We start from the raw sequence: 22,500 nt of genomic DNA on the forward strand, positions 1-22,500 counted from the left end.
CCTCTCGACGAGAGTGCCTTGCACTTCATTGAATTGATTGTAAGCCATGCCCAGTTTTCCACTCTTTTTTTCCCCACTGTGGCATCCTTTGCTTTCCTCCAGAGGTTCCCCTCACCTTAAGCTGATGAAGCTGTGGACACACCCACGTGGTCCTGTGTCCATCTGTCTGTCCGTCAGCCTCTGGGCGGGGCTTTTCTCCTGGGGATTGCTTTTGGGGGAAAATGGGAGTCCTCTGAGATTTCGGAGATTTACCCCGCTTGTTTGAAGTGACGAACGGAGTAATGGGCCGGGCAGTAAAGCAAATGCATTTCTTACTTGCGGTTTGAGTCGGGAATAATTTATGAGCTCGGGAGACCCCCCCCAATCCCCCCCCTCCCCCCCGCAGGAGTGAAGCTCGTTTAGAAATGCAAACCAGGCTGCAGCTTGATGGGAAATCTTCATTAAGGAGGGAAAACCGTGAGGGGAAGAAGAAGAAGGAGAGTGAGATTGAGATTGATCGCTTTAATCCTCCCAGCTAAATAAGATTAAGGAGGAATGGTGTGGGTGGAGGGTGGCGTTCAGTCCCCCCAAAAACCTGAGGTGAAGCTCAACCTTGCGTATCGGGCTACTGCAGCTGGTCCAGGATGGTGCTGCCTGACTAAATTCGCACGTGCCCCATGCCCCTTTCGACCCCGTTTCACTGGCAAGCTAAGCTGTGGATGGCTCCGCCCCTTCCTGTCTTCCGAAAATGACTGCACCGTGCAGACCAAGCCGACCTCTCCATTCAGCATCCTCCCTCCCACTGGCTGTCCTGTTACTCTGAGAACCCGAAAACTGCTCCTCATGCTCCCGCCATTCTCTGACCTCATCCCCCTGACGGTGGTGACTTTTCTGAATCGTGCTGACTGTCCATTGGTTCTGTGAGGCCATGAGTATGAGAAACTGGACGACTTTGCTTATTTATGATTCTAAGTCAGTGTTCTAGAACCCTGCTGCATTCAATTACTAGTTGTGATTGTGACATCAGTGCATTAGAATGTTCAGTTAAGCACATTCTAATCACGTATTTGTGACCTCACACCTTAAAAAGGTTGTCAGTCTTTGTTGGTAGTTTTTAAGTTTGTTTGTCTTTAGCAGATCTCTTCCTGCCACAGATGCTAAAGCTTTAGCTACAGCAGTGAAAGCAATATGGCCGCCCCGTTTTGTAAACGGGTGACTGTTCTTTGTCCTTGCTCTCCTGAAGTGACTCGTGTCTGGGTCACTAGGGTGCAGGGGACGTATCGGGTGACCCCCTTCTCACATTCGCCTAATCCCGCTGTACGTGAAAGGCAATGCTTACTTAAGGGCTTGCTTTGGGGAGGAGCCAGTTCGCTGTTTGTCTGTTAGTTGTTTGTGTTAGTCGTGTTATCCTCAGTAAAAGCATCATTTGCCTCATGATTCCCATCTGGATAATGTATCTAATCATGCTCATGCCAACAGGTGCTTGTGGAAAAAAAAAATTTTTTTCCTTGTCTGTAAAGGGTTAAAGTATTCCTTATAATTAACTGAGCCAGTGGTGTTTCTGCATTGAGCTGAGAGTCCCTCGCTGATTCTCGTGAGACGGTCTTTCATTCCATTACATTTTCGTGCCTTTCCTTTTCCAGCCAGAGGGGGAGCCGTTTGCTGCTGGTTATGGGTTCCTCCTCCTCCTCCTTCTCGTTTTGCACCACAGTCTTACTAACGGGAGTAGTTAGCTAAGAGCAGCAGCCCAAACGGTCAGTCCCCTGGTCAGGCTCCCGAAATTTCCACGGCTGTAGCATTGTGATTCACGGAGGGGGGGGGGGGGGTGTGCTGGTGAGGCCAGGCTGCCCACTCGCGGCTTCGGTGTGGTTGCCATGGCGGCATTGCCGTGGAGACCGTTAGGCAAGCCGATACGTGTTTGTTTGTGTTTGTTTTTCTCTCTCGCCTGCGGGGTGGGGGGGGGGGGGGGGGGGGGGATCGTGCCGTACGTGCGAGGAGAGTGTTTACCGTGGGGGCTCTAACGGTAGGGGGGGAGGGGGGGGGGAGGGAGGGAGGGAGGGAGGGAGGGAGGCGGGACTCTGATCCAGTCAGGGGCCACCAGGATGACGGTGCACCCCTTCCTCCTCATGGAACTTGTGCTGTTAATCGCGATCAGTTTCCACAGACAAAAGAAGTCGTTTATCGCAGAATGTACAGCACTCTCGGCCCAGCGCTAGGTGAGACGGGAGTACAGTTTCATTTTTGGCAGAGGGGTCCGTGCTGTGCAGCACATCCTCCCTCCGCAGAGGGGGTGTGGGGTAGGGGTGTGGGGTGTGGGGGATGGGGGGTGGGGTGAGCTGGAGCCTGATACTGCCACGTCCGCCACGTCGTAATCGTAAAGAGTACACCCTGTTCTGTCTACCTCCTGTTCTCTCTCTCTCTCTCTCTCTCTCTCTCACTCACTTTCTCTCTCTCCCTCCCTCCCTCTCTCTCTCTCTCCCTCCCTGTCTCACTCTCTCTCTCTCTCTCTCTCTCTCCCCTCTCACTCTCTTCCTGTCTCTCTCTCTCTCTCCCTATCTCTCTCACTCACTTTCTCTCTCTCTCTCCCTCCCTGTCTCACTCTCTCTCTCTCTATCGCTCTCTCTCCCTCCTGCTCTCTCTCCCTGTCTCACTCTCTCTCAGTTTGCTGTGAGCTCTCTGCTCAGTGATGTTTCCTCCTTTTCTCTCTCTCGCTGTGATCAAAGACAAGGCTTTAGCAGGACTGCAGTCTTATTGGAAGCCCTGTTTGATTCTCTGCACTCCCCCTTTCTGCTGCTGGTTTTTTTTCTTCTTCTTAGCAAGGAGAGCGGACAAATCACCCTGTGTGTGTGTGTGTATGTGAGTGTGCGTCTGTCTGTGTGTTTATGTCTCTGAGTGTGTGTGTTATGTGTTTCTGTCTGTGTGTTTGTGTCACTGAATGTGTGCTTGTTGTGTTTTCTGCGTGTTTGTATGTGCACATGCGTGTGTGTGTGAGTGTGTGTGTGTGTGTGTGCGTGCGTGCATGTTGGATGACAGTGAAAGGTAGAAGGTGCTTTGGCAGGGGATTGGCTCCTCCCCACCCCCCCAGCGTGTGGGAGATTTGTGTTCGACCCGACAGGCTGCACCTCACACCTCAGCCCAGCTGCCATTTCTGTGCTCTCAGCCCTGCCCTTTCAGACGATTGGCCGATCTTACCCCCGATATTCTGTGCGAACGGGGAAAAAAAGGTTACAGCAAAACACTGACGATCTTTCGCTATAATTGGCTAACATTCCCCACGTTGAACTGTGTCGGGCTTGGTCGTCTCCGTCTCCTTAACCTTACAGGCGTATCGGCCTGCTAAAAAGCACCACGGAAACGCGCACCAGACGCAGGAGTTCCGGAATATAGATCCGGTTACCCATCAGGAACTCTATGGTGTCGGCAGCCTGATGTAAGACACTGTTAGTGTGTCTGAAGGTGCTGTGCTTCCCTTCCGTGGTGTAATAAGGTGGTTTTGGATCGTGTGGTGAAAGAGACCAGTGGAAAAGCGTTTGTTAAAGTAAGACAGCGATAGCGTATCTGAAAGTCCCCTTCGCGGTCGTAAACGGGCAGCGTACTACACTAGAGAAGACCTCAGGACTGGCAGTCACTAGAAGCTGGGATCTTTCACAGGACTTCATTCAGGCGACCTTCCTAAACAGAGGCCATCGCAGACAGTCATATGCTGTGGGTTTTTTATGACGAGCAGCGGGTCTTTTAGTGCCTGGTGGGGAAATTGTTTGGCATAGTCCGAGACCGTGGAGCATGTGTTAGTTTAACAGGTGAGATACTGGTAAACATAGAACCCACATACTGTATATTCAAAACTGCAGGTCATACAGTCGGCCTGTAGATGGCAGTAGTGGTTTACACCTCCTGGAATGAGCACTTTGTTCATGTACATATCTGGTCTGAATCCTGTACAGAGGGGTGTTTTAGCTGCCTCTGTGGATTGTATAATATGGTAAGAACTGCACAGTATCCTTTATATAGACTCCCAGGAAGTCCACTTTTTGACAGTGTGTTGTGTTTTTGCATAAGGTTTGAGAAAATTAAATTTAGGGATTTCTGTTTATATGAGGGTTCAGGCAATATATTATAATACAGACTACAGTCATTTTATGGGTTTAATGGTTCATACTTGCTATTGTCATGTTAGTAAATGTGTGTGTGTGTGTGCGTGTGTGTGACAAACTGTAGACACAGGTACAGGCCTATCTTAAAAATTTTGGGAAAAGCAATGTCCTGGTACTTGTTGTTCCTCCACGAAATTAATTTTATCCTATTTTCAATCCTTTGCAGAAAACTGCTAAGCCTTTGCAGCAACTTGTGCTTAATGGATTAGCTCATTGGGGAAGAAATAAAAGCTGGCAGCTTTTCTCCAGAGTACGGCTCGGGGGGGCGGTGGGGGTGGGGTTGGGGGGGGGGGGGGGGGGGCAGGGGGCTCAGAGCCAAACCGCCGTGGGCTGAGGGGGGTGGGGGTGCGGGAGGGGGGCTCCTACGGCGGGTGAAAATAAAGACACTGTTCACTCCTCCCTGTCTCATCTCTTTACAAGCAATCGTTCTGTCGGCTGTGTCTTTCGCATGTCTAACCTGTGTGCTTATTCTACCCTGGGGGGTGGGGGTGTTTGTGGGGTGGGGGTTTGTGTCCACGTCGAGTCCCAGTAAATTTCAGCTGAATTTTGGGTCGACTGTCAAAATGGCGCAAGGTCGCGTTGGCTGAGTTTCCGTTTGCCCAGTAGCGGTAACGCTAATGCATTTTCGTTACGGTTGCCATGTTGGAGTAGGGCCTGTAAATGTGTTCGGGTCATTAGGAATGCTGTTCCAGTCGTATTCCTCAGTCTAGGCTGCAGCATTCCAGCATGTTCCGTGCAAATTCCCACGCTCAAACCAGCCTTTGGTTCCTTTTAGCTTTTCGTAGGCACCTTGTCAGCCTGCATTAGGTTCACCCACGCACGTAACAGAAATTAAATTTGTCCTCCGCTCGTGGAACTGTTGGAACAAACGGAACCGAGCTGCGTACGGTGTGAGTTCAGATGTGCGAGTTGCCATGGCGAACGTCTGTTCCAGAAGGTGATGTCACTCCTGGAGCGGCGGTAAGGGCGTGATGAGTTCTGTTTGGCCCGGGACCTTGGTCTGCCGCTCGGCGGGCTAATCGTATCCCAGGTAACCGCTCGCCTTCTCCGCCGCGGCGGTTGAAAGGAGGCGGGGCCTCTGGGACCAGACGGTGCGGATCGGACGCCGGACGGGGGGGGGGGTGCGCCGCCGGACCGTCGGCTCGCCGCTCTCGGCCGGGGGCTCGGGACGGGCTCCTCCGATTCGCCAAGCGAACGAAGCGCGCGGCTGTTAGCCGCCGCCGTGCTCGCTAACGCCGCCCACCCCGCCCCCAGGAGTCCCATCGCCCCCCCGGCTCTTCTCTCCCCCACACTCAGGTTCACCACACCATCCGAGATCCGTGCCGCTTCACTCTCTTCTGTTCAGAGAAGAAGAAAGGAAGGAAGAAAGAAAGAAAGAATGATTTAAATCGGAATATGGGTCATGTGACCTCACCCTCTGGAAAAGAAGGCCCTGCCCCCCTCCCCCCCCCCCCAGTCTGAATCTGGCTGTGTTTATATCAGAATCAGGGCAGCGCATCGATTATTCATGCCTGGAAGAAGACTGTGTGCTGTCATGTGCACTGCTCATTGGAGCTTGCTAATTGGTGCGAGAGGGGATGAGAGAGCGAGACTGGGAGAGAGAATGTGAGAGAGAGAGAGAAAGAAGGAGAGAGAGAGAGAAGAAGAGGGGAAAGGGACAGAGAGAGGACCCATGTGTGGAGGGAGGCTGAAGCCAGAGGACAGGATTGGAGTTTTTTTTTTTTTTAATCTCTTACCGGCACATTGCCGGAAAAGAAAACAACAGAAAACACCTCTAAAGCACAACCCGGCTCGACTCGTCTCTTTCTCTCTCCCTCTCTCTCTCTCCCTCTCCCTCACTCTTTCTCTCCCTCTCCCTCTTTCTCTCACACTCTCTTCTGCTCTCCTTTCCTGTCTTCTCTTCTCTTCCACCCTGGAAACAAAAATAAATAAATAAAAACAAAAAGGAACCAATCGGTTTTTTTTGTGGGGTTTTTTTTTTTTTTTGGCGACCAGGAACAAAATTTAAAAAAAAAAAGAATGACCACTTACTACCACAGCCACGAGCACTGTTGTGCTTCTGCGGAGGGTTGCCCGGGAAACGCTGGCAGGGCTGCCGGCCAGCCCAGGGCTGAGCCCCGGCTCCACTTCCCTCAGTCGGCACGGCAACAGCAGCCACAGCAACCGCAGCATCAGCACCACCACCAGCACCACCACCACCTGCTCTATCAGCATCACCTGGACCTCTGTCAGCTGGGGTCCCAGCAGCAGCAGCAGCAGCAGCAGCTGGGGGGGGATCCGCCGGGGGGGGGCAGCGGCCCCCGCTACTACAGCGTGTGCACCCTGCCCGCCTCCTCCAAACACAGGGGCCGGTTCACCAACCTGCGGGACAGTGTGAGAAAGAGCCCCACCAGGAGCACGGGCAAAGCTAGCGCCGCCGCCGGCTGGGGCGCTGACAGCTCCTGGGCCAGTTTTTGTTTTGATAAGGTACGTCTTTTGGGCTGCGAGAAGGGGGCGGGGGGGAGGACAAACAGACGGGTGGGACAGGTGGTCTACATTCCGTCAGGTCCGTACTGAGTCCAGACAAAGTATACCTTCTTTTCTTCCACATAGGAGCATGTTGAAAAATGTTGAGCATAGTTCTATGGTTGGTTGTTTCTGTTATTCCTTTCAGTTAAATATTCCAAAAATATTTTTAAAACAAGCTGAAGTATGTGAGAGTCGGTTTGTGGAATAAGAGGACTGGTATTCCTCTGTCTGTGTGGGGTAACTAAGTGGCATTTGTGTGAGTAGCTGGGATATCCCAGTTGACTGATTTGGATTAGAATTAACCAGTCGCTCCTCGTGATTGGCTGGCTGATGAGAACACAGCGGTCTGCGTTGTTCGATTTTTAAAGGAACCTGTAAAAGAAGTGCTCATTGTGTCGGTGTGCATTTGCCTGAGCTTTTGATCGTCAGTATGCTGAGGACTTGTTTCTCATCCAGTAAAAAAGCGCTTTAAGTGTTTTACTTGTGAATTATGGGTATCAAAATTACTGCTGATAGAAACGTCGGAGCATTTTTTTATTTCTTTTTTTTTGTTGGTCTAATTTACAACATGACATAATTTACAACAAGCATAAAACATGCTTTTAGTTTTAGCTACGGTCATTAAGTTATGATTTGCTGAATTCCGCTGTGCTCGTTTCTGGTGGATTTGTGTTTATTAGGAGGTGTCTGTGAAGGCATTGGACTCAAAAGACCTGCGTTTGGACATTTTGATTGGCCAGTAAAGACACTGGACTGGAAAGACCTGTGATCGGACATTTTGATTGGTCAGTGAAGACACTGGACTGGAAAGACCTGTGATCGGACATTTTGATTGGTCAGTGAAGACACTGGACTGGAAAGGCCCGTGATCGGTCATTTTGATTGGTTGTCATTGTTGCCCCTCCCATCTGTTTGGTCCAGTCAGACGGTCGCAGCCGTGATGCGTACCGCTCCTCCATGTTCGCACCTTTCTGTGGAGCGCCACATCTGCTTCTGCGATGACATCAGCGTTCCAGTCATGTTTGTAACAGGGTTTTCTTAACTTATGGATGGTGTGGGGGCTGTGTGTGTGTGGGGGGGGGGTGTAGGGCCCTCCAGGCAGAGTGAATTACTCTCACTCTCATTGGCTGATGACGGGGGGGGGGGTAGTGCGGGGAGGTGGGGGGGGGGGTGTAGGGCCCTCTAGGCAGGGTGAGTTACTCTCACTCTCATTGGCTGATGACGGAAGGGGGTGGGGGGCGGGTAGTGCAGGGAGGTGGGGGGGGTGTAGGTCCCTCTAGGCAGGGTGAGTTACTCTCACTCTCATTGGCTGATGACGGAAGGGGGGGGGGGGGGGGTAGTGCAGGGAGGTGCGTGGGGGGGGGGGTGTAGGTCCCTCTAGGCAGGGTGAGTTACTCTCACTCTCATTGGCTGAGGTGGGATGGGGTGGGCTTTGGGGGGTGGGGGTGGGGTGGGGGGGGGGTGCGGGGTGACGCAGAGGGATGTGTGTCCACAGATCCGCCGCTTATCCCCCCCATTGTGAGGGACCCCCAAACACAATGGGGCCTGCCCGTAATCCCTGCTCACTCAGCGGATGCTTCTCCCGCGATGGGACACCCTGTCCAAACACTGCCACACCCCCCCCCCCCACCCCCGCCCCGGAATCTGCTGAGCTGCACTGTGCGCCCCTCCTAATAGCAGGAGAGAGAACATCACTTCCACTTTCCGAGATTAGTTTTCCTTCACTCTGATTGGTTGTCGCATGTTGCAGCCAATGTTGTTATTGGTCAGTTGCTGGTCGAGTTGGACGAGTCACTGCCTTCATTTCTGAGCCCCCTCCTCCTACATAAAGGTCATTGTGCATCAGAAGTAGCAGCAGATTGTTGGTTTATTCTGAAAGCACATTTACTAGAGTTGGACAGACGTCACGGAGTCCGCCCGGTCAGGCTTATGGGCAAGGCTGGCATATTGCAGGGGGAGTCCTCCTCTGTCAGCACACGCAGCGATTTCATTACATTACAGGCATTTAGCAGACGCTCTTATCCAGAGCGACTTACACAACTTTTTACACAGCATTTACACTGCCTCCAATTATACAGCTGGACATATATACATGCTGAAGCAATGCAGGTTAAGTACCTTGCTCAAGGGTACAATGGCTGTGTCATTGGGAATTGAACCTATGACCATTAGGCTACAACACCAACTCCTTACCCATTATACTACACTGCCGATTTCACACCCGAAAATCACAAACATCACAACTGAAATGCTTCTCTCTCTTGCGTAACTCCCGCCTGTGTGTTCTGTGTTTGTTCTGTTTCATTCTGTGTCTCTGAGATGATGCTCTATTCTTAGACACTCTGAAGAAATTGCACTGAAGTTATGAAATAATGACCTGAACTGTGACCGGAACGTGTTTTGCTCATTTTCTTTTATCGAACGTTTTACTTCTTTTATACATGCGTTACTTGTTGCATTGTGCCGTGTGTAAATGAATGCTTTATGAATGCTGAATGCCACCAATCCATTTACTTTGGAAACGCACTTTTTAGTGCTGGCTGCCGTAAGCAGTGGCAACATTCACTCTCCGTATAAAGAGTCTACCAGTTTCTGTACCATCAGTCCATTTCCAAAAGACTGTACGCTAGTATTTTAAAATAAGGGCTTAGGAGCACCAAGAGGGAATGAAATGTGGGCCACTGTTCCTCAAAAGCCTCATCAAAGCTGTCTGATGTGCTCTTCTACAGATAAAACGTGCATGTAAGTGTACTGAGCAAAGCACAGAGCTGGGTCCAGATCACTTCTGCCTCTCTGGTTATTTTTCAAAATCATACACAAACACCATTTTCCAGGAGTACCTGTTAACAGTGGTTTATAATTTCTCTTTAAATTGTGAGTGGTTAGTGTGGGAGCTGTGGTGGTGTCTAAAGGCTGATGTGTCTGAGATCAAGGGTTTGTTTTTGGGACTGCTGCGGGGGTCTCAAGGTTCCCCTCTCCCGTCCTGCCAGGCCTCTTTAACGTGTCCCTCCTGCGCCCATCTCTCTACGCCCCGTTTCAGCCCCGCCTCCCAGTCACGCAAGGACCAATGAGCAATCAGCATCCATTTCAGTCCCGCCTCCCAGTCACACACAGACCAATGAGCTATCAGCATCCATTCCAGCCACGCCTCCCAGTCACACACAGACCAATGAGCTATCGGCATCAGTTTCAGCCACGCCTCCCAGTCACACACTGACCAATGAGCTATAAGCATCCGTTTCAGCCACGCCTCCCAGGCACACACAGACCAATGAGCCGTCACCATCTGCCTCTCCCAGACCTGTCAGCCTTTTCTGTCCATCTCTCTTGCTGGCCTGGGGAGAGAGTGTCCATCACATCCTTTCTCTCCCCATTGGCAGAGGAGAGCCTATCCCTCACATCCCCTCTCTCCCCATTGGCTGCCCCTCTCCCTCATGTGATGTGTTATGATTGATGTTTCAGGATCCTCATCTGTGCTGTGCTGTGCTGTGCTGTGCTGTGTTTGCTGTGTGTGGTGTGTTCTGACCTTTCACCCCCATGCTGTTGTTTAGCAGACGGACGCTGCGCCTCCCTCTGTACCCATAATTCCTGTGATCCCTATCTCGCCAGTCCCGGCCGAGAGCACTGTCATCCCTCCATCCACGCCACAGGTCTTTTTATCTGTTTTTCTCTCACTCTCACTCTCTCTCTCTCTCTCTCTCTCTCTCGCTCTCTCACTCTCACTCTCACTCTCACTCTCTCTCTCTCTCTCTCTCTCTCTCTCTCTCGCTCTCAATTTCTCTTTACCCCCACCCACCCTTTCCTCTTTCCCTGTTTCTCTCTCTTTCTCCCACCCCATATATCTCTCTTCCCCCTCCGTTTCTCTTTCTCTCTCCCTCTGTCTCTCTCTCTCTCTCGCTCTCACTATCGCTCTCTCTCTTTCTAATTTATTTAATTCTTTTTTTCACCCCTCCCATTCCACTGGTGTTTTGGTGGTTTACAGAGATTACGGACAGAAGCATCTCTCCCCCCCCCCCCCCCCCCCCATCCGCGTGTGCGTGTTTTCCTGCTGGTTAAAATCCGCGTGTAGAGAAGGGACAGGGTGACCCAGGGGGATTAATTCCACTCGTTTTCAGGCGTGGGACAGTTGATGTTTCGCCGTTGCTGTAGTGTGGTGTGTTGTGTACGTACACATTCCGCCACCTTAGCCCCCCACACTAATGCCATTCCACTTTTAATTGACAAACATGCATAGAGTAAGTGACCGAGTCTGACCGTTTCCTCTGTTTAAAAGCTGAAACCCGTGAAGAAGTAGCGTAAAGTGATCGGGTGTTTTGATCTGCTTTGGTTTGCACTCGTCACTTTTAAATGCTAATTTCACTTTTCCCTCCTCTTCAAGGCGAATCCACCACCGGTCGTGGTGAATGCAGACAGTTTGGACACGCCTCCATACGTGAGTTTATCTCTTTTTATTTTTGATGTGTGTTTCTTGGCTTGTTGCTGTAAAAATGTGTTTAGCTTCAGCACCTGGGAGTACTGTGTATTTAGCCTTTGGCAACTTTGTGTGTTTAGCATAAATAACTTCATTTAGCTTTAGTAGCTATGTGCAAAAATGTGTTTTGCTTTAGGAACTGTGTGTAAAGGCGTGTTTAGCTTTAGCAGTTCTGTATAAAATTGCATTTCAGTTTGGCATCTGTGGGCCTGTGTAATATTGAGGTTAGCATTAGCCTCCATTGGGCTATGGAACAGTGAGTTTAGCATTAGCATCTGTGGGGCTGTGTAACAGTGAGTTTAGCATTAGCCTCCATGGGGCTATGTAACAGTGAGTTTAGCATTAGCATCTGTGGGCCTGTGTAATATTGAGTTTAGCATTAGCCTCCATGGGGCTATGTAACAGTGAGTTTAGCATTAGCATCTGTGGGGCTGTGTAACAGCAAGTTTAGCGTTAGCCACTGTGCGGCTGTGTAGCAGTGAGTTTAGCATTAGCTTCTGCGGTGCTGTGTAGCAGTGAGTTTAGCGTTAGCCTCTGCGGGGCTGTGTTACAGTGAAGTTAGCGTTAGCCTCTGTGAGCCTGTGTAGCATTGACTTTAGCGTTAGCCTCTGTGGGGCTGTGCAGCAGTTTAACGTTAGCCTCTGTGGGGCTGTGTAGCAGTGAGTTTAGCGTTAGCCTCCGTGGGGCTGTGTAGCAGTGAGTTTAGCATTAGCCTCTGTGAGCCTGTATAGCAGTACATTTAGCGTTAGCATCTGCCGCAGCGTGCTGTGTGAGTCTGGGCAGAGCCCCACTGGGGACGTTCACCGGTCCTCATTAAGATGAGTGTGATTTACACTCCTGCCACTGCACTCCTCACCAGCCTCAATCTGCTGAGGCTGGAACTGTTTGGTGACAGATTTGTAACAGGCTGGTGTGTGTGTGTGCGTGTGTGTGTGCGCGCGGTTGCAAGTGTTTGTGTCTGTATCTGTGTGGGGGTGTGCGTGTATGCATGTGTATGTATGTGTGTGTGTGTGTGTGTCTGTATGTCTTTGTGTGTGTGTGTGTGTGTGTCTGTATGTCTTTGTGTGTGTGTGTGTGTGTGTGTGTGTGTGTTTTGTGAGAGCTGATGGTTCTGGCAGCTCTGTAGCTGTCCGTGGTGCTGAAAGCAGAGTGTGAGCCACTGGGCCAGCTCCACAGCCGTTTACACACACCGGCCCGGTCCTCCTGCTCCTGCTCACAGATCAGTGATGCGTGTGTGTGGATGAGCAGACGAGGGCCGTGTTCTCTGTAGGCGAGAGCAGAGTGTGTGTTACTCATATGAGCTCACCGCGTGCTGCTTGGAGGGAGGCGCTGTTGAATGTTAATGAGGGCTTCCTTTAATAAAGCCTGCTTTAATTAAACCGGCCTTTTTGATCTCATTAATGTTTTGCCCGGCATATGGCGATTATGAACGGGGCTCGTCAAGGGTCCGGTCCTGCTGAGGGCTGAGTCTTCATGGATGAGTGTGTTTAATGTGCTGCTCCAGCTGAAATTCTGCACACCTCTCACAGTGGCACAGTGACATACAAATATCTGGGGGGGGTTTTTTCTGTCTGTTTTTAGCCTGTATTATCCTAGTTGAAGAGCTGGAGATGCAGTGTAAAATGATGTATTTTTGTGGATTTTTTTTTTTTTTGCTGAAGCGTGGAATTGAATGAGGATCTGTGTCTCTGCAGTGAGTCATCACGCACTCGGGGAAGATGTAGAGCAGCGGGGAGCGTAAGCTCACCCATTTTCTTTCGGAATAATCCGCCGCCCCCCCTCCCCTCCCCCCCCCCCCACCCTTTCTGTGGGCTGTCTGTTTCCACGTTTACCCCTACGCTGAGCTGCACGTCTTGGAACCGAACCGATTCCATCATCGTTTCCGGAGCGATGTGAAGCCTGGCATCGCTCTGTCACTCAGGTTACTGTAGGGGTGATGACCTGCGTGCTTCCACAGGGTGTCTGTGTGCTCATGATCCTGGATGTTTAGAGGCTCACCTCTGGAACCTCGCAGTCTCCAGTATCGACAGTTAAATTATATTTTCTGCGAAAGAGAGTCTACCTCCTGCTTTAACTGTGGGATACTCTGTTGTGCTCTCCCCTCCTCAACAGCCTGGCAGAATCTTAGCAGCCCCCCCCCCTCAACAGCCTGGCAGAATCTTAGTGCCCCCCCTCCTCAATCGCCTGGCAGAATCTTAGCAGCCCCTCCCCCTCCTCTTAGCAGCCCCCCCCCCCCCAACAACCTGGAAGAATCTTAGTGCCCCCCCCCTCATCAACAGCCTGGAAGAATCTTATCAGCCCCTCCCCCTCCTCAACAGCCTGGCAGAATCTTAGCGGGCTCTTCTCAGGCCAGAGAGCCTGTTGTGCCCAGGTTCTGCCACTCTCCCTGAGTGGGACAGGTGGTGGTGGAAAAGTCACTCCTAAGATGTTCGCATGGGGGTGGCACTGCTGACCTGAGTGCCCAGGGCCTGGCACCGGTCCACCGCACACCTCGTGCTCTTACCCGTTAGAACAGAGCTGGCTTCGCTCACGGTACGCCTGTGCTGCGCCTCTTCCGTTCACCCAAATGCCTTTATCCACCGTGTTTTAGTTTAACTGTTATTTTATCGCACGTTTTCCGTTTGAGAGATCGCTCCTGCCGTGTTTAGCCGGTTTTGTACTAAACTCCAAATTGCTCACCGAGCCTTAATTTGATTTGGTTTGAAAAGGCACTCTGAACAGCTGCTTGCCGTGGATTGGGCTCGTAATGCGGAAACCTCACCTGCTGTCAGCGTGGTTCTCATTTCTCCGTGGGATTAATCCGTCGGTACGAAACACGGTGAACCGAGGGAAGCCGGCCGCCTGAGCTGAATTAGTCTCTTTGGTTTTTTTTTAAGGATTTAATTTTATTTCCTGCTTGTTTGTTTGGGGACAGTGCCTGTAGTATTTCAGCTTTGTAAATACGGGCGGTGCTTCCCTCCGAGCGATGACCTCATTCTCCTCCTCGAGCGTGGCACACGTGCATTATGTAATTGCAGAAAGATTAATTAATTTGCGTGCCAGCGCTCTGACAGCTACACGATCCATCAGAGATTTATTTATTTATTTATCTCCATGATGAAATGTCTGTTGTTCCTCTCTCTTGTGATGCTTCATAAATGACAAGTGATGTCATTAATATGGCGCTCGTAAAAAAACGCTGTGTAGGCAGCGTACAGTTTGGAGGCTTTAAAAGCATGCTCATTGTGTTCGTATCGACGGCAGCTAATGCCATTTTTTGGATGAATCGATGCAGCCGTGGGTTTTAGAGCTGTTGGTTTTAAATGCCGTTAGCTTTTTTCTCCCATTAGGAAGTGAATTTTTAACCAAAATGAGGAATAACATACACTTGCAATCCATTTCCTTATATAAAAAAAAACCCCATAATGCTCAGCTTTTGTTGTTTCTCACAGATAACTGGCTTCAGTTGAACTATTTGTTGTTGTCGGGTGATACCTAGATGATTGTTAAATATTTGCCGCAGATGTCGTTAAATATTTGCAGAAGGTTTTGGTGAATATTTGCCGTTTTCTGTATATGAAAGGAGAATGTGTAATTATGCTTGTCAGCCATGACCATTTTTTAAATTACTTGACGAGTTGAAGAGAAGAGCTCGGTAAACACATGAACATTTATGAAGGAAATAGACGGGTGCCCCCAGGCTCCCAGCTGTCCAAAACCAGGCCTGTGAGGTCTTTCCCAGTGTCGCCCATTGGCCTCCGGGTTCGGCAGTGAGCCCAGAGCGTACCGTGACGTGGGGCAGTGTGTCTGCGCAGCGTGCGGTAGGGGCTTGACCTGGGGTCACAGACGCACCGCTCTCTCTCCTCTCTGTGAAAATGGCAGGGGTGTGGCTGTCGGCCGAAAGCTCTTATTGAGTGGCGTGCCGTTATTGATCAGTACTACACCCCCCAACCCCCACCCCACCCCCGCGTTCCTGGTCAACCACTCAGAAGGTGGCACCAGACGTGGGTAAAATAATTATTTGATATTCTTCAAGACCTTTATACATTTTGTAGTAATCCTGCAGATTGCTGATAACTTTTTACGCGTTGTCTGTTTCTACTGAAATCTTTCCGGAAGAAAATTATTTTCCGTGTACACACCATCTCTCTGACTGTGGAGCAGGGGTAAGGGCATTGGAATATGAGGTGTGATTTAATCTCCCACTTTAATGTATTCCTGTTCACTCCCTCAGTATTAATATGTTCTGTCACCGGTTTGCTGAATGTTCGTTTTCACATGAGGTGGAAAATTAGATTCATTCTCAGACGTGTGCTCCATTCACTCAAACACCAGTGCTCAGCATCTTGCAATCTTTGTGCAGTGTGGAGTGAGTGAGTGAGTGAACGAGAATTTATACATGCATATATGTGTCTATGTGTGTGTGCGTGTACGTGTGTGCGTGCGTGTGTGCGTGTTGTGTGTGTGTGAGAGAGTGTGTATTTGTGTGTGTGCATGTGCGTGTGGGCGTACGTGTGTGTGTGTGTATATGTGTGTGTGTGTGAGTCAATGTGTGTGTTTGTGTGTGTATGTTAGCGTGTGTGTGTGTGTGTGCGCGTGCGCACACGTGTGTGTGTGTGTGTGTGCGCGCGTGTGTGTAGGTGATGAGGACACACATGGCTCTCTCTGCCTCTGTAGTTCAACCTCCTCTCTCTCTCTCTGTCTCTCTCTCTCTCTCGTGCTCTTTCTCTCTGCTGTTGGTCTGAAATCCCAGCATTCGTTTAATTACCACAGCTGTAATTGGACCGCGCTCCATCTCCATCTCTCTCTCTCTCTTTCCCTCTCTCTCTTTCATCTCCATCTCTCTCTCTCTCTCTCTCCGCCTCTCTCTTTCATCTCCATCTCTCTCTCTCTCTCTCCCTCTCTCTCCCTCTCTCTTTCATCTCCATCTCTCTCTCTCACTCTCTCTCTCTCTCTCTCTCTCTCTCTCTCCGTCTCTCTCCCCTAGCTCTGCCTCTTTGTGGCGACGCTGCCGTTGTGTTTCACGTGTTCGGAAACGAAGGCTTTGCTCCGCTGGAGTTGGTTTTTTTTTTTGCAGAGGCCCTGTGTTTGATGTGTTAGATTTGCGTTAGTCGCTCTCTTCCGTCGGGTTGTTTGTTTTAAGACGCGCCGCTTCGGAAACGTTTCTCTAAATCCTCGGGGCGAGTGTGTTGTACGCTTGAGATGAGTAGCGAGAGAGAGAGAGAGAGCGAGAGAGCGAGCGAGCGTGCGTGTGACTGAACATATTTGAGATGCTGTAACTCTTTGTGTGCCTGTCAAACTGCTGGAAATCCCTGGGAATTTTAGGCAGAAACGTGTTGCTGGCAATCACACTGCCATATAAAAGGAGAATTTTTAGAGTTGTTGAAAGCAGATTTTTCTTTTTTCTTTTTTTTAAAAACCGTCAGTAATATGCATTAATTGTACGGGCATCAGAAGGGATTTGCAGCTAATGATTTGACCGGGTGTGCTGTGAGTACCGTGTTCTGGGCACTGGGGTCCCTGTACTGTGACCGGACACAATCAATAGCCTTCAGAGCAGTCCTGATCAAAGTCCTGATAACTGCACAGCCACAGACACTGGCTGTAATATACGACCAAAGAGAGGTCTTCTCTTGTGCTGATTCTGCTTGGATTAACTGCAAAAGTGGTATTTTATTGCAGTGAGTTATTTTTCTTTGTGTTATCTTGTGATCTGTTTTGGTCCCTCCCTCCCCAAACCCCCCTAATGGTTTGTGCCCCCCACCCACCCCCCGGTTTGGGTACTGCCTTAGTGGGACGGTCCCGTGATCAGATATGTCGCAGCTGTGTGTGACCTGTGTGTGAGTGCGTGCTCACACTCTGTGTAAGACACACGATGTGCTACATCTCGTTAGCCGCAGGCTAGCAGCACCACGGGCTACTCTCAGTAACCTGCACTGTGGTCATAGTGACGGCTGTGTGTCCCGATATGGTCACCTGCTGGAGCACGGTGTCACAAGCTCCCTGTGAGAGATGAGCGTCGGGGTTAAGGAGGGAAAAAAGCGCTCTGCAGTTAGGCCTGAGCTGTCTGTATCAGTGCAGCTGTCTGTCTGTACCTCTGTATGCTGTCTGTCTGTATCTCTGTATGCACATGATGCTTAGAGGCAAACTGATGTTCAGCTGTCACTCACCTGTCACTAATGTCTCCCCTGTTGCTTTTCAGGTAAATGGAACGGAAGCAGATTATGAATATGAGGAGATCACGCTCGAGCGGGTAAGGGCCTCTGTACTCCTGCTCGCTAAATATGCAAATTATGTATTTAATATGATGCCTGTAATAATAATAACCCTGTTTGTACTGCGCCCTCAGTGCTGCTGTTCTAGGCCAAAGTGGATGCGGTAGAGCAAATGAAAACAATCAATCAAAGAAAGCGAAACAAAAAACAAAGATATACAGATTGAAAGAAAGGGCTGGATGCGGAAAGTGCAGTGGTCAGAACAGACGAGCGCGTGTGATAGAAGAGCCATGTTAATATGAGCTGATGTTATGGGATGGATTTGTCCATGTGTAGCGCACAGTTTGGAGGTCATCTCGTAGAAGAACGTCCTCTTGGGGGTGGGAAAAAAATCGATACTCAGCCTTTCTCTCATAATTTAAGAAAACACGTTGATTGATAAGCGCTCGTTCCTCTCACGCTAAGCTCTTTCCCTCCGTGCGATTCCCGGGCTTTTATTGACCCGGTGTTGACATGGAGCCTCGTTTATGTGTGATGCGCTAAGTGATATTAGCGCTGTAAAGTGGTCGGGAGGGTGGGAGGGGGGGGGGGGAGGGGGGCTGGGGGTTGGGAGGGGGGGGGGCTCTTTAGAGAGAGGGTTCGATCAGAGCATCGTCATTAAAGTGTCACCTTGCATCAGCTGCCTCTGCGCATGAGAGACAGACTGACTGACAGACAGACTGACAGAAATTAGTAGGAAGTCTCTCTCTTTCTCTCTCCCTTCCCCCTCTTTCTCTTCACTGTCTCTCTGTCCCTCCCTCTCTCTCTCTGTCCCCATTGCTCCCCACCCACCCAGAACAGGTGCCCCCCCCCCCCCCCCCCCCCCACAGATATGCCCACTTTGCAAGTACAGGAAAGAGTGCCTGACTGAGAGGGGTTTTTTTTGTCTGCCCAACCACCCTCCCCCCCTCCCCCCTTGCCCCTCTGCTGAATCTTGGCACCCCCAGGTAATGCTGCCCCCCCCCCCCCCCCCCATTAAAATGCTGCATAATTCACCAGGCGTATAAATAAACCCTTTTATCCTGCCACACCAATGCGGATTGTACACAAACTTCACAGACAGGAGAACACTCTCCATGCAGCCTGGGCAGGATTTATCTGTCAGGTTTTTATCGTCGTGTTACATTACATTACATTACATTACATTACATTACAGGCATTTAGCAGACGCTCTTCTCCAGAGCGACGTACAGCAAGTGCATCAGTTCAAGGTGCAGAGGTGCGGAAAAACACACTAGAGTGCAGTAAAGATCGTAGTGCCGGAAGTGACCACACAGATCAGGACTCCAACCCTGCAGGGTAACCTGTTCAGCAAACGAACAAACAGTACTGTTCTACAGTAAACCCGTGACCTTATAACAGTCATACGTGTAACCCTGTTGCGTTTTAATTCACCAGAATTGCTGCCGCCAGTTTCGTCATCCTTGAGCCCGACCGTAAATTAAGGAGAACTGGGATGATCAGCTGTAGATGAGAGGTAGCGGGTTAACACACACCGTGAGAATTAACATTTATTTTAACTGTAACGATTAAAAAAGGAGGATGTCTTCAATCATTCCCGACGCTGTAGGGTTTGCCTTAAAGGTGAAGGGCCATCCAGTAATGAGTATTTGACATGTTCTGTCTTGCCCTCTGTGTAATGTGTGTGATCTTTATTATGGTGGTTAAAGGTCATGTGTAGGGCTGATGTCAGTGGAATAATACTCATTGGGATCTTCCTCCTGACCATTTAAGTGAATGAAGGTGTCTTATAGGACGGTATTGTATAATAAAAATTGATATATTATATCTGAAGTCACAGTCACAGCATTTGACATGAATGAAGGTTTTGAGGTCTTGTTTTGGCATTGTAAATTTCTATTGCGGTTTTATGCTACACATTGCGAATTAGATATTTAGATTATTCTGTGGGTGAAGTCCAGCATATGAAATAGCGATTGTTGGCTGGAGGTCCCCTTTAAAGAGACAGCTTCTCTGAGCATCCCCCCTCGGGCGTTAGCACAGAGGCAGATACGCACGTGGGGCTCAGGCCGCTGAGGGGATTTGGCTACGATCCGTGCGTGGTGCATTCTGGGAGGGGGGAGATGATAAGCCGCAAATTTCAAGAGACGTTTTCTCTGGGACTTTTCCCATTTTGTAAAAAAAGAAGAAAAAAAAAAAAAGAAAAGAAAAAAAAGAATAATTTATTTTTTGTAACGTGGCATCCGGCTGGACCCCAGTGACACACAGGACCTGGTTCTGTTCCAGTGCTCTCCCACTCTGCGCAGAGTGCCTGGGGGCATTCTCTCTCTCTCTCTCTCTCTCTCTCTCTCTTTCACTGTCACTCTCTCTCTCCCTCTCTATCTCTCTCTCCCTCACTCCTGCTCTGACCTCGTTGGGCTCCCCAGCTAAATGCCTCCAGCTCCACATTAATAAACAATGCTGAAGAGGAGGCCTGCGTTCTACCCCCCCCCCATCATCCAACCCACCCATCACCTCGCGTCCTCCCCACCGCCATCCAACCCCACCATCGCCCCGCCCCCAAACCTTTCCATCATCCAACCCCCCCCCTCATCAGCCTGCCTACAAACTTACAGTATGCTCTGCCCCCAACATGCTGAACATCCCCCACCCCCCTCCAAGTTACCCCATCCCATCCCCCCCTCCCCTTGGTCTCCAGAGAGGACCACTGCCTGATGGCATTATGCTGCTCTTCCCGATCTCTGACAGACTCTTTGGCTGAGTGCATAGTGTTTCTGCCTGTTATAAGCATGATTAATAGGTTAATTATGGGCTGGGGTAAGGGGGGGGGGGGGGACATGCTCTTCACTGCACTTTAAGTTCTCCGCACGGGGACCCGGAACATGATTTTTTAATCGCCTCTCCGTACGTCTCCGTCCCAAATGCAAAGATGATGGAGTGTTCCTCTCTCTCGAGCGAATTCGTCCCGATTGCCTGATCCGGGTGATCACACAGAGCCGCGCTAACCTGTGTTAGCGCACACATCCCCCTTAGCGCTGCTGCTCACTTCATCCAGGGGCAAATCCAGAGGTGCTGAGCGATTCGGCGGCTTTTGAAAAGGGGGTTCAGGCTTAGCTTAGCCAGGTTTCTTTGAGGGCTTAAAAGGAGCCTTTCGAAGGGAGTTGTGAGTGTGGGGTTTCGAAAGATATCCCCTTTAAGCTGGAAACCGGATACTTACGCATTCTCTGATCTGGGATTCTCATGCCTTAAAGCGGATTACTGGTACCATCCAAAAAAACCATGTCATTCTTTTACAGCAAATTTATTAGCAGAATGCATTATAGATGGTGTCTGTGTATACCTGCAGGTTATAGACCTCTCCTGTATTCTGAAGATGTGCTCCTGCAAGTAGTACTTTTAATAATTGATGTTTTTCATCCCCCCTGTTCCTTCTCTCCTTCCCTTTCCGTTCCCAGGGAAATTCTGGCCTGGGGTTCAGCATCGCGGGTGGTACGGACAATCCCCACATCGGCGAAGATCCCAGCATCTTCATCACCAAAATCATCACAGGAGGCGCAGCGGCACAGGATGGTAGACTTCGGTGAGGGTCCTGTTGCCCGCTCCTGGGCCTATTATAAACCCCACACCCTGGTCTGATTATAAATCCCACACCCTAGGCTGATTATAGACCTCACACCCTAGGCTGATTATGAACCCCACATCCTAGGATGATTATAAACCCAACACCCTAGGCTGATTATAGACCTCACACCCTGGCTGATTATAGACCTCATACCCTAAACTGATTATGAACCCCACATCCTAGGATGATTATAAACCCAACACCCTAGGCTGATTATAGACCTCACACCCTAGGCTGATTATAACCCCCACACCGTAGGCTGATTATAAACCCTTGGCTAAAACTGTTTAATGTGTGTGTGTGTGTGTCTCAGAGTGAATGACTGCATCCTGAGAGTGAACGATGTGGACGTGCGGGACGTCACGCACAGCGAAGCGGTGGAGGCGCTGAAGGAGGCCGGCAGCATCGTCAGGCTCTACGTCCGGAGGAGGAAACCGCTGGGCGAGAAAATCGCCGAAATCAAACTCATCAAAGGTCCCAAAGGTGCTGGAGTTAGGGACCTGGCTGAGTCAGCGCGGGCCTGGAGATACTGTACACACACACATACACCTACATATATACAAACACACACACATACACCTGCATATATACAAACACACACTCACTCACACATATACTCATACACCTACATTATACAAACACACACTCACACACACATATACTCATACACCTACATTATACAAACACACACAGACACACACACATATACTCATGCACCTACATACACCTACATATGTACAAACACATACTCATACACACAGACACACCTACATACACACACACACACACTCACTCACACACACATATACACATACACCTACATATATACAAACACACACTCACACATACTCATACACCTACATTATACAAACACACACTCACACACACATATACTCATACACCTACATTATACAAACACACATTCACACACACAGACACACATACATACACACACACACACACTCACTCACACATATACTCATACACCTACATACACCTACATATGTACAAACACATACTCACACACACTCACATACACCTACATATATACAAACACACACTCACACACACACATATACTCATACACCTACATACACCTACATATGTACAAACACATACTCATACACACAGACACACATGCACGCATGCAGGTAAGCAAGCATGCACGCACACACACACACACACTCTCACACACACACACACACACAGACACAGACGCACGCGCACACACACACACACACACACACACGCACGCATTCACACACACACACATTCACACACACACATACACTCACACACATAAACGCACAACTGCACACTCACACACACACACACACACGCACACACAGACTCAGTACTCTCCCCTGCTCTCTCTCTCCCCCAGGTCTCGGTTTCAGCATAGCAGGGGGGGTGGGAAACCAGCACATTCCTGGAGACAACAGCATCTACGTCACCAAAATCATCGAGGGGGGGGGCCGCGCACAAGGACGGGAAGCTGCACGTAGCAGACAAACTTCTGGCTGTAAGAACTCCCCCTTTATCATCATAATGTGGTTTCCCCCTTTAAAATAA

At 49.9% G+C, this 22,500-nt stretch overlaps 1 protein-coding gene across 1 annotated transcript in view; it reads left to right on the top strand.

Moving 5' to 3' along the window:
- Positions 1-22,500, top strand: part of dlg1 (discs, large homolog 1 (Drosophila)) — a 78,797-nt gene that overhangs the window by 3,678 nt on the left and 52,619 nt on the right. Inside the window, 7 exon segments of the mRNA XM_035416126.1 lie at positions 10,193-10,291; positions 11,020-11,073; positions 17,294-17,344; positions 20,762-20,886; positions 21,242-21,411; positions 22,313-22,395; positions 22,397-22,450. Of these exon segments, the coding sequence (XP_035272017.1) occupies positions 10,193-10,291; positions 11,020-11,073; positions 17,294-17,344; positions 20,762-20,886; positions 21,242-21,411; positions 22,313-22,395; positions 22,397-22,450 (636 nt within the window).

Source organism: Anguilla anguilla, chromosome 4 (genome assembly GCF_013347855.1).
Source record: "Anguilla anguilla isolate fAngAng1 chromosome 4, fAngAng1.pri, whole genome shotgun sequence".
NCBI lineage: Eukaryota > Metazoa > Chordata > Actinopteri > Anguilliformes > Anguillidae > Anguilla > Anguilla anguilla.